Source organism: Acanthochromis polyacanthus, chromosome 8 (assembly GCF_021347895.1).
Source record: "Acanthochromis polyacanthus isolate Apoly-LR-REF ecotype Palm Island chromosome 8, KAUST_Apoly_ChrSc, whole genome shotgun sequence".
Taxonomy (NCBI): Eukaryota; Metazoa; Chordata; class Actinopteri; family Pomacentridae; genus Acanthochromis; species Acanthochromis polyacanthus.
In genome coordinates this window covers 20839285-20855752 of record NC_067120.1, presented here as the reverse complement: position 1 = coordinate 20855752, position 16468 = coordinate 20839285, and the positions used below count along the sequence as shown (strand labels likewise).

General features: G+C 38.8%; 1 protein-coding gene across 8 annotated transcripts in view; it reads left to right on the top strand.

Annotated features, from left to right (window-relative positions):
- Positions 1 to 16468, top strand: part of LOC110956882 (pleckstrin homology domain-containing family A member 7-like) — a 161058-nt gene that overhangs the window by 93675 nt on the left and 50915 nt on the right. For all 8 annotated transcript variants that reach the window (XM_022202627.2, XM_022202625.2, XM_022202624.2 and 5 more), the window contains one exon: positions 9037 to 9154. In XM_022202627.2, the coding sequence (XP_022058319.1) occupies positions 9037 to 9154 (118 nt within the window). The remainder of the gene's footprint in view (positions 1 to 9036; positions 9155 to 16468) is intronic.

Genomic DNA, 16468 nt, shown 5'->3' with positions numbered 1-16468 from the left:
ACCCCAAGTCACTTATAAATAACAAATAATGAACAAATGTTATATTACACAGTGGATTTTCAAGAATTTAAAGTCCAGTGCTAAACATAATCATTCAACAAAGTCATATCAAATATTAGATTATAGTTTTATTTTGTGTTTCTTTACACATATATAATATACTTAGAATTATAAAATCATCACCATGAATTACTAATGATCTAACACTTTTCAGTCCTCTTTGATAATAAAAAGCTACAGAGAATAGTTGATATGGACACCATAGTGATGGAAGTGCAGCACAACACACTTATTGGAGTGTGATGCTATCTTTTCATGTTGTCTACTCAACCTCTTAATCTATTCCCATTTCTCGTTCTTTGTCCTCTTACCTAAATTTAGTGCACTTTGATTTAAAAGATTTGTTGGCTATAGACTGTAAAGCACAATTTATTATTAGAACTGTAACTTGTTAAGAATCTGTATATAGCACAGAGTTTCAATAAAAGAATAAAGGTTTTTCCTTATGTCTGAATTCTTGTGTTGTACGTCGCTTTGGACAAAAGCGTCTGCTAAATGAAATTGTAGAATTGTAGAAAAGAACATAGGCAGCGCTCGATTTAGATGGCCGCCAGGTCACCATTTGCGACTAAAAACCGATTTTAGCGACCAAAAATGACAAAAAACACGCTGGTTGGGGTCCCAAATATTTTGATTTGGGCTACTGACCTCCAAATCCAAGTTTTAGCCAAAAATCACCGAGCTGAACCGCCTATCATGTTTTCTTCATGGGGGCAGCCATTTTGTATGATGTCATCAACCTCCCATGATTCCCGGCGCTCGGTCAACTTACTAACCTAGTTGACTGAGCGAAGTCTCAAGCTTGACAAGCTGCCTTCAGGCAAACTCCAGCTCAGGTCTGATTGGGAACAGGGAGTTGCAATTATGTGAAAATAGAAGCACTTAAAATTGATGGCTGCTGTAGTTGAAAGGTATGTAAATCACACTTTTGCCATATTATAAAAGAGTAAATTTCACATCAAAATATTTATTTCTATTTCTGTCACACATTAATCTGATTTTCCCTAGTGAGTTGGGAAATAAAAATATTTTAAAAAAAACACATGAAATAACAAATTTTTGGCCAATGTAAATAATTGTTGCTTTCTAATATGTTGTAGTTTTCTTCCAAAAATTAAAATCAGTTTAAAACTTATCCTCAGATCCTATTTATTATGAAATTTTTTGGGCCACTAAAAGTTGATTTTGGCTCCTAAAAATGTCTAAATTAACATATGTTGGTGGCCCAAAAAATGTCATTTGGGCCACCGGACCTCTCAGCCTTAAATCGAGCACTGCATAGGATGATTTTAGTCAATTTATTCTTCACCATGGGAGCTGATGTTACATTGTGTTGTTGGTTATTTTCTTTCCTCTCTTTGTGTCCTCTGTTTTATAGCTTTTTTCTATTTTTACATCAGTTCTTCTTTTCAGTCTCCTTTGTCTGTTTGCTGTGAAGAGGTAAGTATGTTTGCAATCATGACCTCGCCTTTGTTGAGCACTTGAGGAAAATAAGTGGATTGTGTTCACACTGACCCACAGGACCCCTGTTACATATAGATTAATTCACAGAAAAGAGAGGTCATGCCTTTCTCCAGCCGTCCTGAGTGTGAGCTCGCTTTCCTTCTGCATCATTCGATACTGAGTTTCAGGAGCTCCACCTTGGTCTGTTTTTTTTTTTTTTTTTGGTCCAATCAGTTTAATTCCTGTGAAAAATCAGTTAACAGATTCTCAGCATGATTTTTTATTATGAATCTACAGGAGTGTGGTTCCAGAACATTTGCTATATGTGAGCCTGACTATTATTAACTGGTTCTGTTCAATTTCAATTGAATTCAAGTTTCTTTACACTACCGGTCAAAAGTTTTGGAAGACCCCAATTTTTTCCAGTTTTTTATTGAATTTCAAGTAGTTCAAGTCCAATGAATAGCTTGAAATGGTACAAAGTTAGGTGGTGAACTGAACCATGTCTTGTTCCATGAAAAGACTTTTTTGTGTAATCCTGAAATGTACATTATTTTTCAGTTTTGTTGTATTTATGTATTTTATGTATAATAGAACACGATGGTAAGTTTGAAAACATGGGGTGACCAGCACAGTCTGTGTGCCACTACTACTGGTGGCTACTTTGATTTGTTTTGGTTTCTACATAGATTTTTTTTAAACTTAATTTGTTGTGTTGTTCTATGCTTTCATTTCAGTCTACAATGAGACATTAACATGTATAATTTCCGATTAAAAAAAAAAACTGGAAAAAATGGGGTTTTCTCAAACTTTTGACTGGTAGTGTACATAATGCTAACTCACAACACATGCCATCTCATAGCAAGTTGAGGACCTTACAAATTTTAAACAGAGAATCCAACAAATCCCAAATTCCCTTTGGATTCCCTTTGAGCAAGCCCTTAGCAAAAGTGGAAAGGATAAAAAAAAAAATCCATCCTGGTCAGCACGTCTTGGGTGCCCACCCTTGCATGGCACCCAGCTTGACATGCAACTGATCTGTAATCCGTATCCCTACAGTCGGTGAGCTTGCTAAGAAGCGATCAGTGTAGCTTCTTTGGGTTTGTATCTGCCCGGGCCCGATGTATCAAAGTTTGGCAACCAGACGCCTGTTACTTAGGCTGAGGAGGATGTGAGGCTCTTAGATTCATTATTCATTATGGCATTTGAAACGCTTAGTAAGTCTGACTAAGTACAGAAGTTTAACAATCTTGAGATTCTCATACACAAGCAATGTTTAAGCAGAGTGTAAGATAAACTGGTGTAGCAGTTGGAGCTTAGTCCTGGACCGTTGTAGTGAAGAGAGAGCTGAGCTGGAAAGTGAAGGCCTCTGACTTACTGATTGGTCTTCATTTCAACCCTTACATATCTCATCTGGGCTGAGAACACTTTGGGATCCTCCAGGACCAATTGGAAAGCATTGCTGATGAGAGCTGAACATGAGGATGCACAAGTTCGCATAATGAAAGAAACCCCAAGTAAAATCTGTGCTCAGTGGAAGATAAAGGAAGCAAAATTGAGATCTAATTTCTTAGGGTTTTTTTTATAATTTTTATTTTTAAACAAATCAAAGGCTCAGTCTTTTTCATTCAGTCATTTTCTCCTCATCTTGTACTCTGGCTTTACTCATCCTTTTAATCTCTGCTGTTCTCTCTTCTGTTTGAAAAAGCTGAATAAAATGGCAACATTTGACAAAATCTCTTAAAAGGTTATACGTAAGCCTTCATTTACCCCTTGTAGAGACAATCTTGGAAAAAAAAAATTCTTAGTAATTAAGTTGTCTTATTTACATATATAGTGGTGTTTTATTGCCCCAAAAACCCAGTGTCTGTCTGTATTTTTGTTTTTGGAGGGCTTGAATTATATTAATATAAGCTCTTAATTAAAGAACAATTACTGTCCCTGATCGTAGTCTTTTTTAAAAAAAATCAGTTATTTAAAATCCTTCCGCAGAATACATTATTTTCACTTTGACTTTGATGAAAATGCAACTCATTTGCATTTTAGTGTTCCTGACCTTTGAAAAGTTTGCATGAAATTCTCTTGACAGCACAATGAAAACAGAGCTAACATCTCTCTCTCTTTTCCTCTCTCTCAACCCACCCACACCAATCGAAGAGATTTACATTATGCATCTGTAGATAGACGGTGGTAATGTACTGAAGCTGCTGCCTGTGGGTTACAGTGCAGTCTGTTATATGAAGGGTGAAGTTGAGTGTGCTTCCAGTCTTTATACTGGCCAAAGAGAAATATAGGGAGGATGGTACGTCAAGAACTGAAAGACAAAATATGCTTTAGATAAATAGTAAGACGAAGGAAAAAAGGAAATTAATGTATAGTTTTATTCCAGAAATGTGTTAAAATCAGACTAAAGTAGAGCGTTATTATATTTTCTCCTTTTTGGACAACAGGAGAAACCTCCAAGACACACGGATATGTTTAGAGAAATAATACTGTATGGATTTATTGGAGAAACACAGAGGAGTGTGTGTCTGAGAGAAATATAGTAGCAGGTAATTATCTGGGATTCTTGGATGAATGAGTGCATTATGCTGCCATTGTTTTCCCTTTTGAAACTAATCAGACAGATTTACACACACGCTCATCCCGCTGACAATAAAAAAATCCAGCACAGAAAGTCTCATCTGTCTCGCCACAATAAGACAGCAGCAATAACGGGGCTGTCATCACGCCAAGACATATTCAGGATGTAGCCAGCCAGACAGCAAGCAAGGAGTCATGTTTTGTTGGTTGAGATTTTTTCTTGTTGATTTGTTATTTTGTGTTCTCTCTGGGGTGTTGGCTATGTTGAGACAGAATAAACTCTTAAGAGAACAATTTTCATCGCATCATTTGGATGAGGACACGCAACATCCAGCTAACCTGTGCTCACTGTCTTGTATTGTATATTTAGACAATACTAGATCTGCAAAGGCTTATCCATCATTAGCCTGTGAACACTAAACTGGAAAATGGTCAACTGCTGGAAATGTGATTTTAAGATGATGTATGGAATCATAGCTGGATTCCCCCGTTGAATTGCAAGGATGTGAATGTGAGTCTGAACCAAGCAACAACCTCTGGGATTGAGAAATGAAACCAATACAGAAGTGCCAAAACTGTAGTTCCTTCAATGACCACTCGGGGCTGGCTAAAAAACAGTCAATCCCCATAGACACCCACGTTAAAATGTTTAACTTTTCAGCTGAGATAAATTACTTTACAGTCTGGTCATAAATGGTCTTGGTCTCTATCACCGATTTTCATATCTCTTAAATTGTATTAAGGCCTAAAGTTATGCATACCTAGGAGCACAGCCACTTTGAGTGATAGACTGGTGTTGTCATAGGATAGATTTTTTGCATTGCCTCCAGTTCCACTCACCCTCCACCTCTTAGCTGATTTTTGGATAACCAAGAGTTATCCAAAAATGAGGCACTGCCAAGATGGCAACGGCCGGAGCAACCACACCACACTGAGCTTCAAAGCTGCTGCTCAGGATATCCATGAATGACATCCATCTTTGTTCACAGTCGTTGGTTTGATCGACGTCTCATGATGTGGGTGAAATTACACTGACCTGTCAACAAATGAACAAAAGCAATCAAGAGAGCTGTCTATTCATGCAGTTCTAGCAAATTTTGGGAATGGCTTCAAAAATAATTTATTACTCCCCCAAGGAACGCGTCGGAGTTATGTGACAATTAGCATCTGTTTGTCTGTTAGCAACATTACTCAAAAACGGACCAACAGATTTAGATGAAATTTTCAGGAAAGATCAGAAATGACACAAGGACCAAGTGATTAACTTTTGGCAGTGATGTGGCTTATAGTTTGGATCCACAGATTTGTTAAAGATTTCTGTATTGCGAGATAGTGGCATGACGTCACTGTATGACAAGTGCACACTATGTCAGTTATCTGCTGACTATCACGATTGCGATCCAACTACAAATCAACCGCTACAGACTTATCGGGACTTGTCTCTCAGAAATGATGCAAGGAACAATTGATTAAATTGTGGGGGTGTTTCTGAGTTCGATCAACTCCTGCCACCTGCTACAGATTTGGGTTACGCGATTTTTTATTGATACAAAATGTGCACATGCATAGCACGCCTATGATCAGCGCAACATAATTTTTTTAATTAAAGATTTCATCTGTCGGAAATGATACAAAGACTGAGCAGCGGAGTTCTGCGCTCTCTACGTGCTTTTCTTGTTTATTCTTTTGTCTGAACAGATTATGTCCTTCATAAGTTAGATTAGCAAATTCCAAAAAAATTACCCTGTCTGAGTATTTGTGTCTGTCGAAACAGACATATGTGAAAGTCAAGACTCATCATTAGCCTGGTAAAATAGTGACTCCTTTCTGAAAAACACTTGTGTCCTACATTAGTGTGGGTTCATGCAAAAGTCTGCACTGTATGTTACAATAACAAATACATGGACTCTGTTCTCTGTTCAGGGTCTGAGATATTGTCTTTAATTTCAGTACGATGGAGGCTTATTACCAGGTGAGAGGCAGTACACGTATAGGAAACAGTCACAGCTCTAATCAAAGGATACTTCAGCAGAAAAAAATGGTCATATTTCTGAACAAATATACATTTAATCTAACTGATACAAGACACTTTCAGTCATATGTGCCTCAGATTTCTAACAGAAACCATATAAAGATGATTAAACTGTTCAATTTATAATTGATAATGTATTTCTAACACTGTCAGAACAGACTGAACCAGTAGTACATTGGTTTAGACTCTAAGGCTTCAAAAATTCTTCTTGGCAAACAAACAGAAGTAATACCGGGTAGTTGTTTGTGCTGTGAAGCCGTCTAATGATTGTAGACCTGAAGCTGTACCTGTGTCCTTGGAAACGAAAACGCATAAAAATTCAAAAATGCTGCCTTTCTAAAAAATACATCGGGCCATGTTCTCCAGCAAGGGATGTGGTTCTTCTTTTTGAAAATTGCAGAGAAACAAAAGTTTAATGACCAGTGAAAAAGGTGGGAGATAAAACGATCTGTTAATTTTTTACTGTAGTAGATTGGCGAATCTGTTTGATGCGAAGTCTGATGGATTCCACTGGAAGCTATGGAAAGAAATCAATGTATGTATGGAGAACACCTGTTAGAAGCAGAGCGTCTTGGACTAAAATCAAACATTGAACAGAAAGAATTAAAACCTGAACTCAGATCTGTGTCAGTATCATGTTTATCATTTCAAACTGTTTTTCAGTTCCTTCAATTGTACTTTGCTTTTCTGGTTTCTACTGTTCTTAGAGACTGAGAATTCATTAAACCGTTGTGCTCTGTTTCAAAAAAAAAAACCTGGACATCAGTGTGAAAATCACTTTGTCCTTTCTGATCCCTGAATAGTTTGTTTTGTGAAGAGACTGATTCATCCTCAGTCCTTTTCTCATAGTAGCTCTGTTTGTACGGCTTTGTCTGGCCCCAATCTGGGTTATTGCTGCCAAGTAAAGGTTCAGCGCTGAATCACTTAATCATACTTCCTTATTTACTGTGCTACTATCCTGTTGGGTTTCATGCTGCATATTGCTTCTTTCTTGTGACAACCTTGTAGATCTGATTGTAGTGTTTTGTGGATTTTAGCACATGGTCACAATGGCTATGTGGTCTGAAGAGGGTTGAAAAACATGTAATACTTTTAGCTTATGAAATCATTTCTTCTTCTTTTCCTTTTGGCTTTTCCCTTCAGGTGTCGCCACAGTGAACCATCAGCTTCCATCTAACCGCTTCTCTCACACCAAATAGCTTCATGCCCTCTTTCACTACTACTTATGACAATTAATGGAGAAAAAGGTTGTGTTCAAAACCTGATGCAGCTTTGACAATACGCAGAATACTCAAGTCCACAAAGAAAAGGTAGAAAAATAGTGCTTGTTTTCCTCTCTGAATTTAATGAATAAGTGCTGTCTTCTTTTAGTTTAACCAATCAGCTGAAGCCAAGAGCTTGTCAGTCCATACACTGGAGTAGGAACTGTTTTCTCCTGTGAAACATGCTTTGAAAGAGGTTCTACAGGGATGGTTCTTGCAGTTTGAATATGCTTGAATGTTCAGGCCCATAAGTTCCTGCAGTGTAAACGCCTTAATGAGGCTGTGCAGATCGACAAACTTAGCAGCTGCTGTAATTTCAGGGTCAAGTAAAGCTCTTTTTAAAAAGAAGAACTCTGGTATGTCTGTTCCCTTGTCTGAGTTGAGCCTTCCTCTCTCTCCTCATATGCATCTCCCGTCATCAAAACATCATACAGATTACATCCAATATGAAAATTCAGAAGCACAAATATTCCTTAAAGCATCAGAATAATGAAAAAGCACAGTTTTATTATCACTTAGTGTCTTCAGTGGCATATTTGCTTCTGCAGTATCTAGTTGGAAGCTGGATTAAAGAGTGGTCCCAATTTATCTTCTTCAAGTAAGGCATTACATAACAGAGTCCAGTGCGTTTTTTGTTTTTCTGCTGTGAACCAAGTTTTGTAAATCTATTTATGAGCTTCCTGTTGTGAAACCGTGATGTAAGATAATAGGCCTTTGCTAACCAGAGGGTACCAAAGGAAAATAGATCTCATGCACGCCCACATACACATTGAAAGGATTTAATGCGTTGCCCTCTAAGGTGTGTGCTGTGGGCACAACGAGGAAATGTAGGACATCCTGTCTTCAGGTTATTCAGCTTCCTCAGTGTCGGGTGTTGGATATCTGCTTCACACACACAAACACACACACGCACAATCTGTCACCGGCCTGTTAGACTTCCAGAAACATTCCCAAAACAGTCTTTTCCTATTCACACCTCAGCACACCTCAATCGTCCTCGCCTCCTCAGTGCTTTATGCACTTCCTTAGTAACCTTACTGAGTCTTTTAGCAACATAGCAGATGTTGAGAAGCTTTATTTCACACCTTGTAATAACCAAAATGGCAAAAAAACGAAAATCCACAGACATGAGACTGAGATTTTTACAACAGTGACCCTACAGATGATTGTGAAACACAAACTGGATGAAATTTAGAGCAACACACAAAAGGTTTAATGGTCCCCTCTTTCCACATCTCCCTCTTTTATTGTGCTACGTCATAATGAGCTGTCCAGTAAAGCAGAATAAATGCAGAAACCAGAGTAGCCATAACCTCTGTGGTCACAGTCAGGGCTGTAGTGCTGAATAATTGTGGCAGATTAGGGTTTTTCTATGCACAGCTTCCCCTACATCCAAAATGCATTTAGGTGAAAAAATATGAAGAGTTCAAAAAACTCCAGCAGGAACGAAGAGCAAATCTATTGTGCAGCATAATAGGCCGAGGTCTCAAGGGAGCAAGTGAGACAATGTACAAACTCATGTAAACTCTACATGAACACCACAGGACATGTACTGTATATGAAAACTACATCAGAGGTGTGTTTACACTCCACTACTCTTCTGCTCAGACCAGTAATGTGTATTGACATTCTGTGTGTGTGTGTGTGTTTGTGCAGTCCGCAGGGTGCTCGCATGATGTCCAAACCTGGGGCTGAGCAGCTCTCCAGCACCACCATCAGTGAGGCCTCCACTGCCATCACCTCCTCCACTGTGGACACCACTCCTGCCTCCAAGGTAAGTCTGTATGGATGTGTCTGGATGTATGTACAGAGACTGTATATTCATTTAGCTTTTCATTTCTGAGATTAAAACGTTTCTGGCCCTGCATTTTTCAGTCATTACCGTATGATTGTGGATTTACTCCATGATGGGAATGACAAAATGGGCTGGTATTATGCTATTTAAAGGCAGACAGGATTTTTATGTGCTGAATTTACACATAAAATACTTTGATGACGAAAGGTAGTGTCTTGAAACCCTTAACTGTACATTTTACAAGCTATCTGTTTCTTCCTTCTGCTTTGTGCTGTTCAGTAATATTCCTGTTTCTCAGAGAACAAACCTGCGCGTGCAAACACAAATTGCGGTGCAGCTCATCCCCGTTTTTGTTTGCCGTCATTAAATGTCTTGATGAGCGAAGCCAGTTGGACTAATGTGGTAAATGTTGTTGAAATGCTAAACACAGCCGCCTTCCTTATGAGCCAGAGCACATTCTGAAACCTTCAGATACCTCTGGCAGTGTCTTTGCTCTAAAGCTGACAGGTGTGCTTTTTGCAATCAGACTCCCTAGACGGGAAGCCATGCCTCAGGCTAGCAAACATTATCACCTTAAAAACCTTAAAATTGCTGTTCTCTCTTATTTATATCTTTTTATTTAGCTTGTCCTCATTTCTTGTTTTTAAAGGCACCAACTGTCTTCTCCTACTTTAGGTGAGATCTACAATATATATGAATAAAATAGTACTACCAATTGAGATCGCCACTCGTTCACCAGAAATAAACGTTTAGTTCAAAACATAAAGACAGGAAATGTTTGGTAGTGACGCGATTTGTCTGCTATGACTGAAAAGGTTGATTAAAAAACTCTAATCTGACGTGAATGTACAAACAAGGTACAAAGGACTAAAGCTACATCAAAGACATTCACAGACAGGTTTCACAAACAGATTTCTCTCTCGCCTCCACCACCGTACAGAACAGAGGAGAGACTACCAGCCCTGCAACAGACCACACTGCCGTAGGCTAGTGGAAAAATACTATTATATGTGGCCGCTGGCTGACTTGGTTAGCAGCAGATTTCAGCAGTACTGAATGGGAGATGATGAGGAGGAATGGGAGTATGCCATTGATCGAGATGTGAAAAAGAGGCGGTCTTCAGGTGACTGCTTTGATGAACCCTTAGAACTACGCAGATGCACTTTGCAAAGAAATCCAAATCTCTTCTTCTCGGTTGTGTGACTCACAAAGTGTTCATTGCGTTGAGGTTTAGTGCACTACAGGTACAACTGCCTGAGTTGACCTTTCTGATGATGACAGCTGATCGTCTGTGCAACACAGCATTGGTGGGAAAAAAATTCTTGAGAATTTCATCAATTTTAATCGTAGTTACAATTCACATGCTGCTCTGAGTCCACCTCCACACCCATTACTCTTGTCTGAATTATTCATGAATATTGTCACTGCATAGATACGGAACATATGCCACTAGAACACAATAGAGCCTGAGCTGTGTAATTACTTTTTATCACATATTTTTATACATCCTGATGTGAGCCCATAGTGACGACGGATCAGATTCAATGCAGTAATATCTTCCTTTAATAACTTAATTTCTACGCCCTCTTTCATCTCTCGTCATTTTTGGATAACTCATAGAATCCCTATTGTTTCACAGCATACTGAATATCATAATAAACAGCAGAGAACCCTTTCTAACTAAGCTGTTTCTCTATTATTTCTCTGCGACAAAAGATTGCTTTAAAAACGCTGCGGTCACAAGACAAGCCCAGATACATGTGCGTAATGAGGCGATGGCAGTCTTAGAAGAAAAAACAATATCTAAGGCTAGCCCTTATATTTACAAAGATAGGAGCTTAAAAGTAATAAATTAGCCTGAAAATAACCTGGGGTGCATAGGATTAAAGGCATGATTCAGAGCCAGCAGATAGACGTGATGACAGTGGTCTCCTATCTGTCTGTCATGCAGAGAGAGGTACAGCAGGGCAGCTTTTCTATAAAAGCCTGTATTGTTTAGACATTTCATTTAGTGAGATCAGTCTCTTCCCTTTATTTTTTTTTTTTACATCCTGCATCTGCCAGATTGCTACTGCAGCATGAAAGTTAACTCTTACTCTGCAGTGCTTCTACAAATGTTCCTTTTGTAACTTATTTACAGCACACAGCTGATTACAGATTGTGTAATTTCTTAGTATATTGTATCATCTTACATCAAATCAAAGATAAATAGATTTGGGTTGGTTTCACTTTCTCCTTTCCCACTCCTTTGCTTGTATTTGGCCTTGTATCCGCATATATTAGGATTTTTTGGCTGCTTTCACATTCCAGTGCTTCAAGTTAAATTTCTAGAATACATCCCACACGCATATCAGTCAGTTCACATTGGTAGTTTCCGTAAAACAAGACTCAGTTATTTTTGTTTTGGAGTCTTGCACTTTTCTTTCCGTGCCTCATCTTCTGTCTGTTTGCCCTTCAAGCTGTCATTGGCTCAGACAATTTGCTGCCAAAATTGCAAAATTCGTTGAAGCAATTCAGCATAGGCAGTGCTGATGAATTCTAATTCGAACTCCCAAATGCAGATCTCATAGGTTGCATTCTGCACCATCTGGTTTTGTGCAACATAAATTTACCTAAATAAGAACCAGAAGGTCTATCTTTCTGTCTTGTTTATTCCGTTTTCCTCCAATTTCCTTCATTTGCTCATTCTCCCTGTCACTTTTTTCCTTTTTAGACTATATCTTAAACTCCCTTTCGCTCACACGCACACATGCGCGTACACATCTCCACAGTTGCGTGAAATCTCATCCTGCCATATCAACAGGTGCCGCGGGACCAAGATTGAACATGTGTCATCAGGCGCGGTACAGAGATGACAGGGCATCCATCACGATGCCCCGTCACCATTTCCACGCCCAGTGTTTTCCTGGCCTGCGGCCCTCCCAGGTGCTCTGGCTCATCACCCCTGCCATCAAACAGCAGAAAAATAGTGCAGAAGCCTCATTCTGACAAGAACAACTCTTAACAAAAGAATCTTGTCTCCGAGGAAAGATGAGTCATTGATATCCCCCCTTGCATAGTGCAGCGACGTCAAGAAATGAATCCACGTTTTGAATAAGTCACATTCATTCTGCCTCTGACAAAACATCAGAGGGAGCACTGAGACAGAAATCATCCCAATTCTCCCACGAGTTGTCACAATTCTCCTTTAAGCGCTTGTGTTGTCTGTCGCTGGATGCATATTTAGTAATGTTGTGTTCATAACTAGTCTGCACAAATTCTTTGGGATTTATCAAAGTCAATGTCATTTCGAAGTTTCTGTTGGGTCCCAGTTCACTTCATGTGCCTCCTCAGTTTCCTGCCTCATTGTTTGAAAAATAGCTTCATTCTTCAAATGCCACTTTGAGCATTAAAACCAGCCAGTGAGGCAGTGATAATGATAAAAGATTCTTCCTTAAATATCTCCTTTTTGAGCACCAGTGTGATCTAGAAGATTCATCATACTGTTTCTGCTATTCTAGTTTTTAAATTTTGAGGCTTCCCTAGCATCAATCCTTAGCTGCAAGCAGTTAAACATGGTGACTAGTGGAAAACCAATCAAAAACAACCAAAGGAGACTGTGCCAAGCAACCCTCATTTGAAAATGCGTTGCTGAAGAGACATTATTTTGTTCTTCACTCTCTGTTCTTGGCTACAATATTGAAATTCTTGAGTTAGCTAAATAAATTGTGTTTTTGTAGGGTCAGCCAATCAGTATCATTTGGATTTCTGTGAAAGATGGTACAGATTTTCTTGGTGCCCAGAGGATGAATCCAAATGACTGGTGAACCTCTGACTTTTCATCCAGCAGCAACAGTTGGTCAAATGGTTCATTTACAAGATCCAGTGAGCCCTATTGTATGTAACTTGGGTTGCAGGTAATTCCATTGCTGGATAAGCCATCCATTTTTTGCAATCAGCCATTTAATCTTTACAATAATGAAAATACTGAAAATGTTCATCACAGTCCCGAAGCTTTAAAATTTGATAGAATTTGTAAAGAAGTGTTTAAAAAACTGTGTGTGGAAGCACTTGAAATTTGAAAAATGGCAAAATATCTTCAAAGGTTTCAGACTTTGCTGGCTCAGAATGGATAAATTGGTGTATTATTAACAATTAAATGTGTCAGAGAACAATGAAAACAGACTTGCTGAATGAATGTTGATTAAAGAAGCAAATGATTTCAGTGCTCTCTGAAGACGAGCTCAGATCTGCATCATTTGTCAAATTGATGCAAGAAACGAACATAAAAGTGTAATTTTTCAATTACATTTTAAATGCACTTAAATGCACCAGTGAATTCTGGTTTCTCCAGTCTACATGTGGTCTACTCCTATTGTTTGCATAACCAGAGCAGATGGAATAATGCATTGAAGCTGGGCGGGCAGTATTTTTTTTAGCATTATTGGGAAAGAAATTCCATCATTACCTTTCAATGTATTGTAAGTCAGGTGGTGTGAAAGGAAACTAGACCTCTATACCTCCTCTTAGCTCCATTTTAAGCTTTAGAAAATCTAGCCCATAACGGTAAATATCAGCCAATTGCAGGGCTTTTCACTGATCAGATGTGAGTAGACATCGCAGCAAAGTTTGCAGTGAGAGTAAGATGTGGAAATGCAATTGCTTTGATGGAGGACTTTCACTTAGGGGATCAGAGTGGAAGTCTCAGGTGAAATCACAAATTGATGTAAACTTTTAGCTCAGCAGTCTTTGTGGGTTTGAAACATGTGGTTGTCTGATGGGGCAGGAGGCCCGTATATCTTCATAGTGTGGGGATTTGGTTTTGTTTCTGCAGCTTTAATTCGCCTTTTATTCGACAATTTTCCTGTAAATGAGTGGTAAATTTGTGCATTAAGACAATTATATATTACATAAGACTAATTATAGACTATGATGGACTTGAGTAACTTGTTTTGTCAGAATAACAATTAAAACCAAAAGTGTTTTTATTTACAGTGATGCAAAACAACGAAAAGCAGGAAATGCTTTCATTGAAAAGGCTGCAAACAAATAATGTTAAACATTTTTGCTTGATAAATGATGAAAATCAAGGTGTCATTTCAAATCATCAACTAGTTGCAATCATCTTAGCAGTTAAAGTAACACTCTTAACCACTGATCAGATTCTCTTGCACAGACTACGATTACATGTCTGGTATAAGTACATCTCCAGCAGACTTCTGAAGGGAGGGGGAAGCACTACTCTTGTTTAATTACCTCACCCTCCGAGATAATTCTTGTCTGGCTGGGGTTTGAACTGGCAGCCTCCAGGTCTCAGACGGGGCCCTCTCTAGGCTTTTAGGCTGTCTAATTGTGTGGCATTCACGTAACAAATAGCTGGTTTGACTCTCAGTCACTCACCTACAAGACAGAGTGCCACTGTGCAGCAGGGACCACAGTCTGTTCCACAGAATTACCCTCGGCCTAAAAATAGACCGCCGCATCGTACACACACTCACACACATATCTGCAAACACACACATACATGCAGATACAAACTACGCGACATGCACAGACATATACACAGGCAGTATATTTACAGATGTGACAATATTGGAGCCGCTGTGCATCATGCTTGGCCAGCCAGCCTCCCTGTAATTAGCTGGTGTGTTTGCCGTTTCCCAGCTGTGGAAGCCTCCCAGCGCCGCTTCCAGTCCGTATACACACTCATGCAGCCGTCACACCAAATGTTTTATTACAGCAGTGAGGGAGGTGGCAGGGCTGATGTGTGCGCCCGTCTGAGTCTGTGCCTGTGTGTGCGCATGCAGTGCCAGGGGGAGTAGTCTTCTTTCAGGGGTTTCAGGATAGAGGGTGGTGTAATGAGGTTTCATGAATATGTGCACAGTGTATAAGCATGTTGTGTGGCATATACAGCAGGCAAGAATGTCATGGTTTGTTGAGACGGAGACACCAGCGGCCCTGTCTTTCTGTAATGTGTGAAATGAAAGATAAATTGACGTCAGTGTCTCAGATGTACATTTGTAGAAGTGGAATAATTATAACTCACTGAGCTGGAACACTACTTAATACTATAAAATTAGTAAATGTTGCTAATAGACCTCACCTAGTCGGGTGATTCCTTACACTATAAATTCACTGATTCTTTCAAGACTTTCTTTGGTACTATTTCATGACATTCTATAAAATATATACCGATATGATATACTTATTCTATTTTCTATAGAAATAACCAGCAGATTGATATCAGAATTTGCTGCGCTGGGAGATGTCATAGGAATCTGGTTGCCATTAATGAGTTGACAAATTATTCATTTGTGCAAGAAATCAAAAAACGTCAACACAAAATATTGGAAAATATTCAGTGTCACTATCTGTAACAGCTGAAAACGTATTGTTAGATTTAATTACTTCCAGAAGGGACTTGATTTCAGTTCATCTACAGTGTAAGGACATATCAGCCATGCAGAGATGACTTTTCACATTAGCTGAAGACATGTTTCTTTCCATCTTTGCCCTGGTATTGAGTTGAAGTCTATGCCCCTAAAAACATTGTTTCCCTACCTTAAGAACACAGAAATACTCTCAAAATATCAGCAGAAGTTAAAGCATCAGTGTCTCATAATTACCACTTGTGGCTCATCCAAATTTACATAGTCTGGCTTCAGGACAACACTTTCATTAGTGCATATCCACAAACTCTGTCTTGTTGAGGGACCATGAGTTAATATATGATAATAAGATCTTTTTTATTTCAGGTTATATAGTACTCAAATTTTCCATTTCACAAAGTAAATTAAGCACAAAACATTAGAACAGTTTGGCCACCTGGGCCCAAATTATATTTTTGCCCAGGGCCCCCAAACTTTATTTTTGCAACCCAGTGTGAGTGCAGATAGGCTCTCCTTGACCTTGCATGAGACAGGCTGTTATTGATAATACATGCATATTAAATAATTGAAGGAATTAGTAACCTGGCCTTGGCTTAAAGCTTAAAATCCCACTCCTGGCATTGATTAAACCCCAAAAACCCATCTTAGTGCATTAAAATTGCAAATTTAGAAGTGCTTCTTTCTATGAAAATAATCCCTTGATGCATTAAAATAGCTTAGATGTAACTGTACACCTATGTCTTCATCAGTATGTGCAGATCTAGTATTAACACCTCTATCTCCACCCAGCCTTCTGGTTTCCTTGATTGCTGGCGCTACAACTCACAACCACACACTAATTCTGAGAACGATTATTGAAAAAGCTCCATCCTGCAAGTTGGTATTATTAGTCTATTAGGTCTATTACGTATGAAACTTTGGAAGT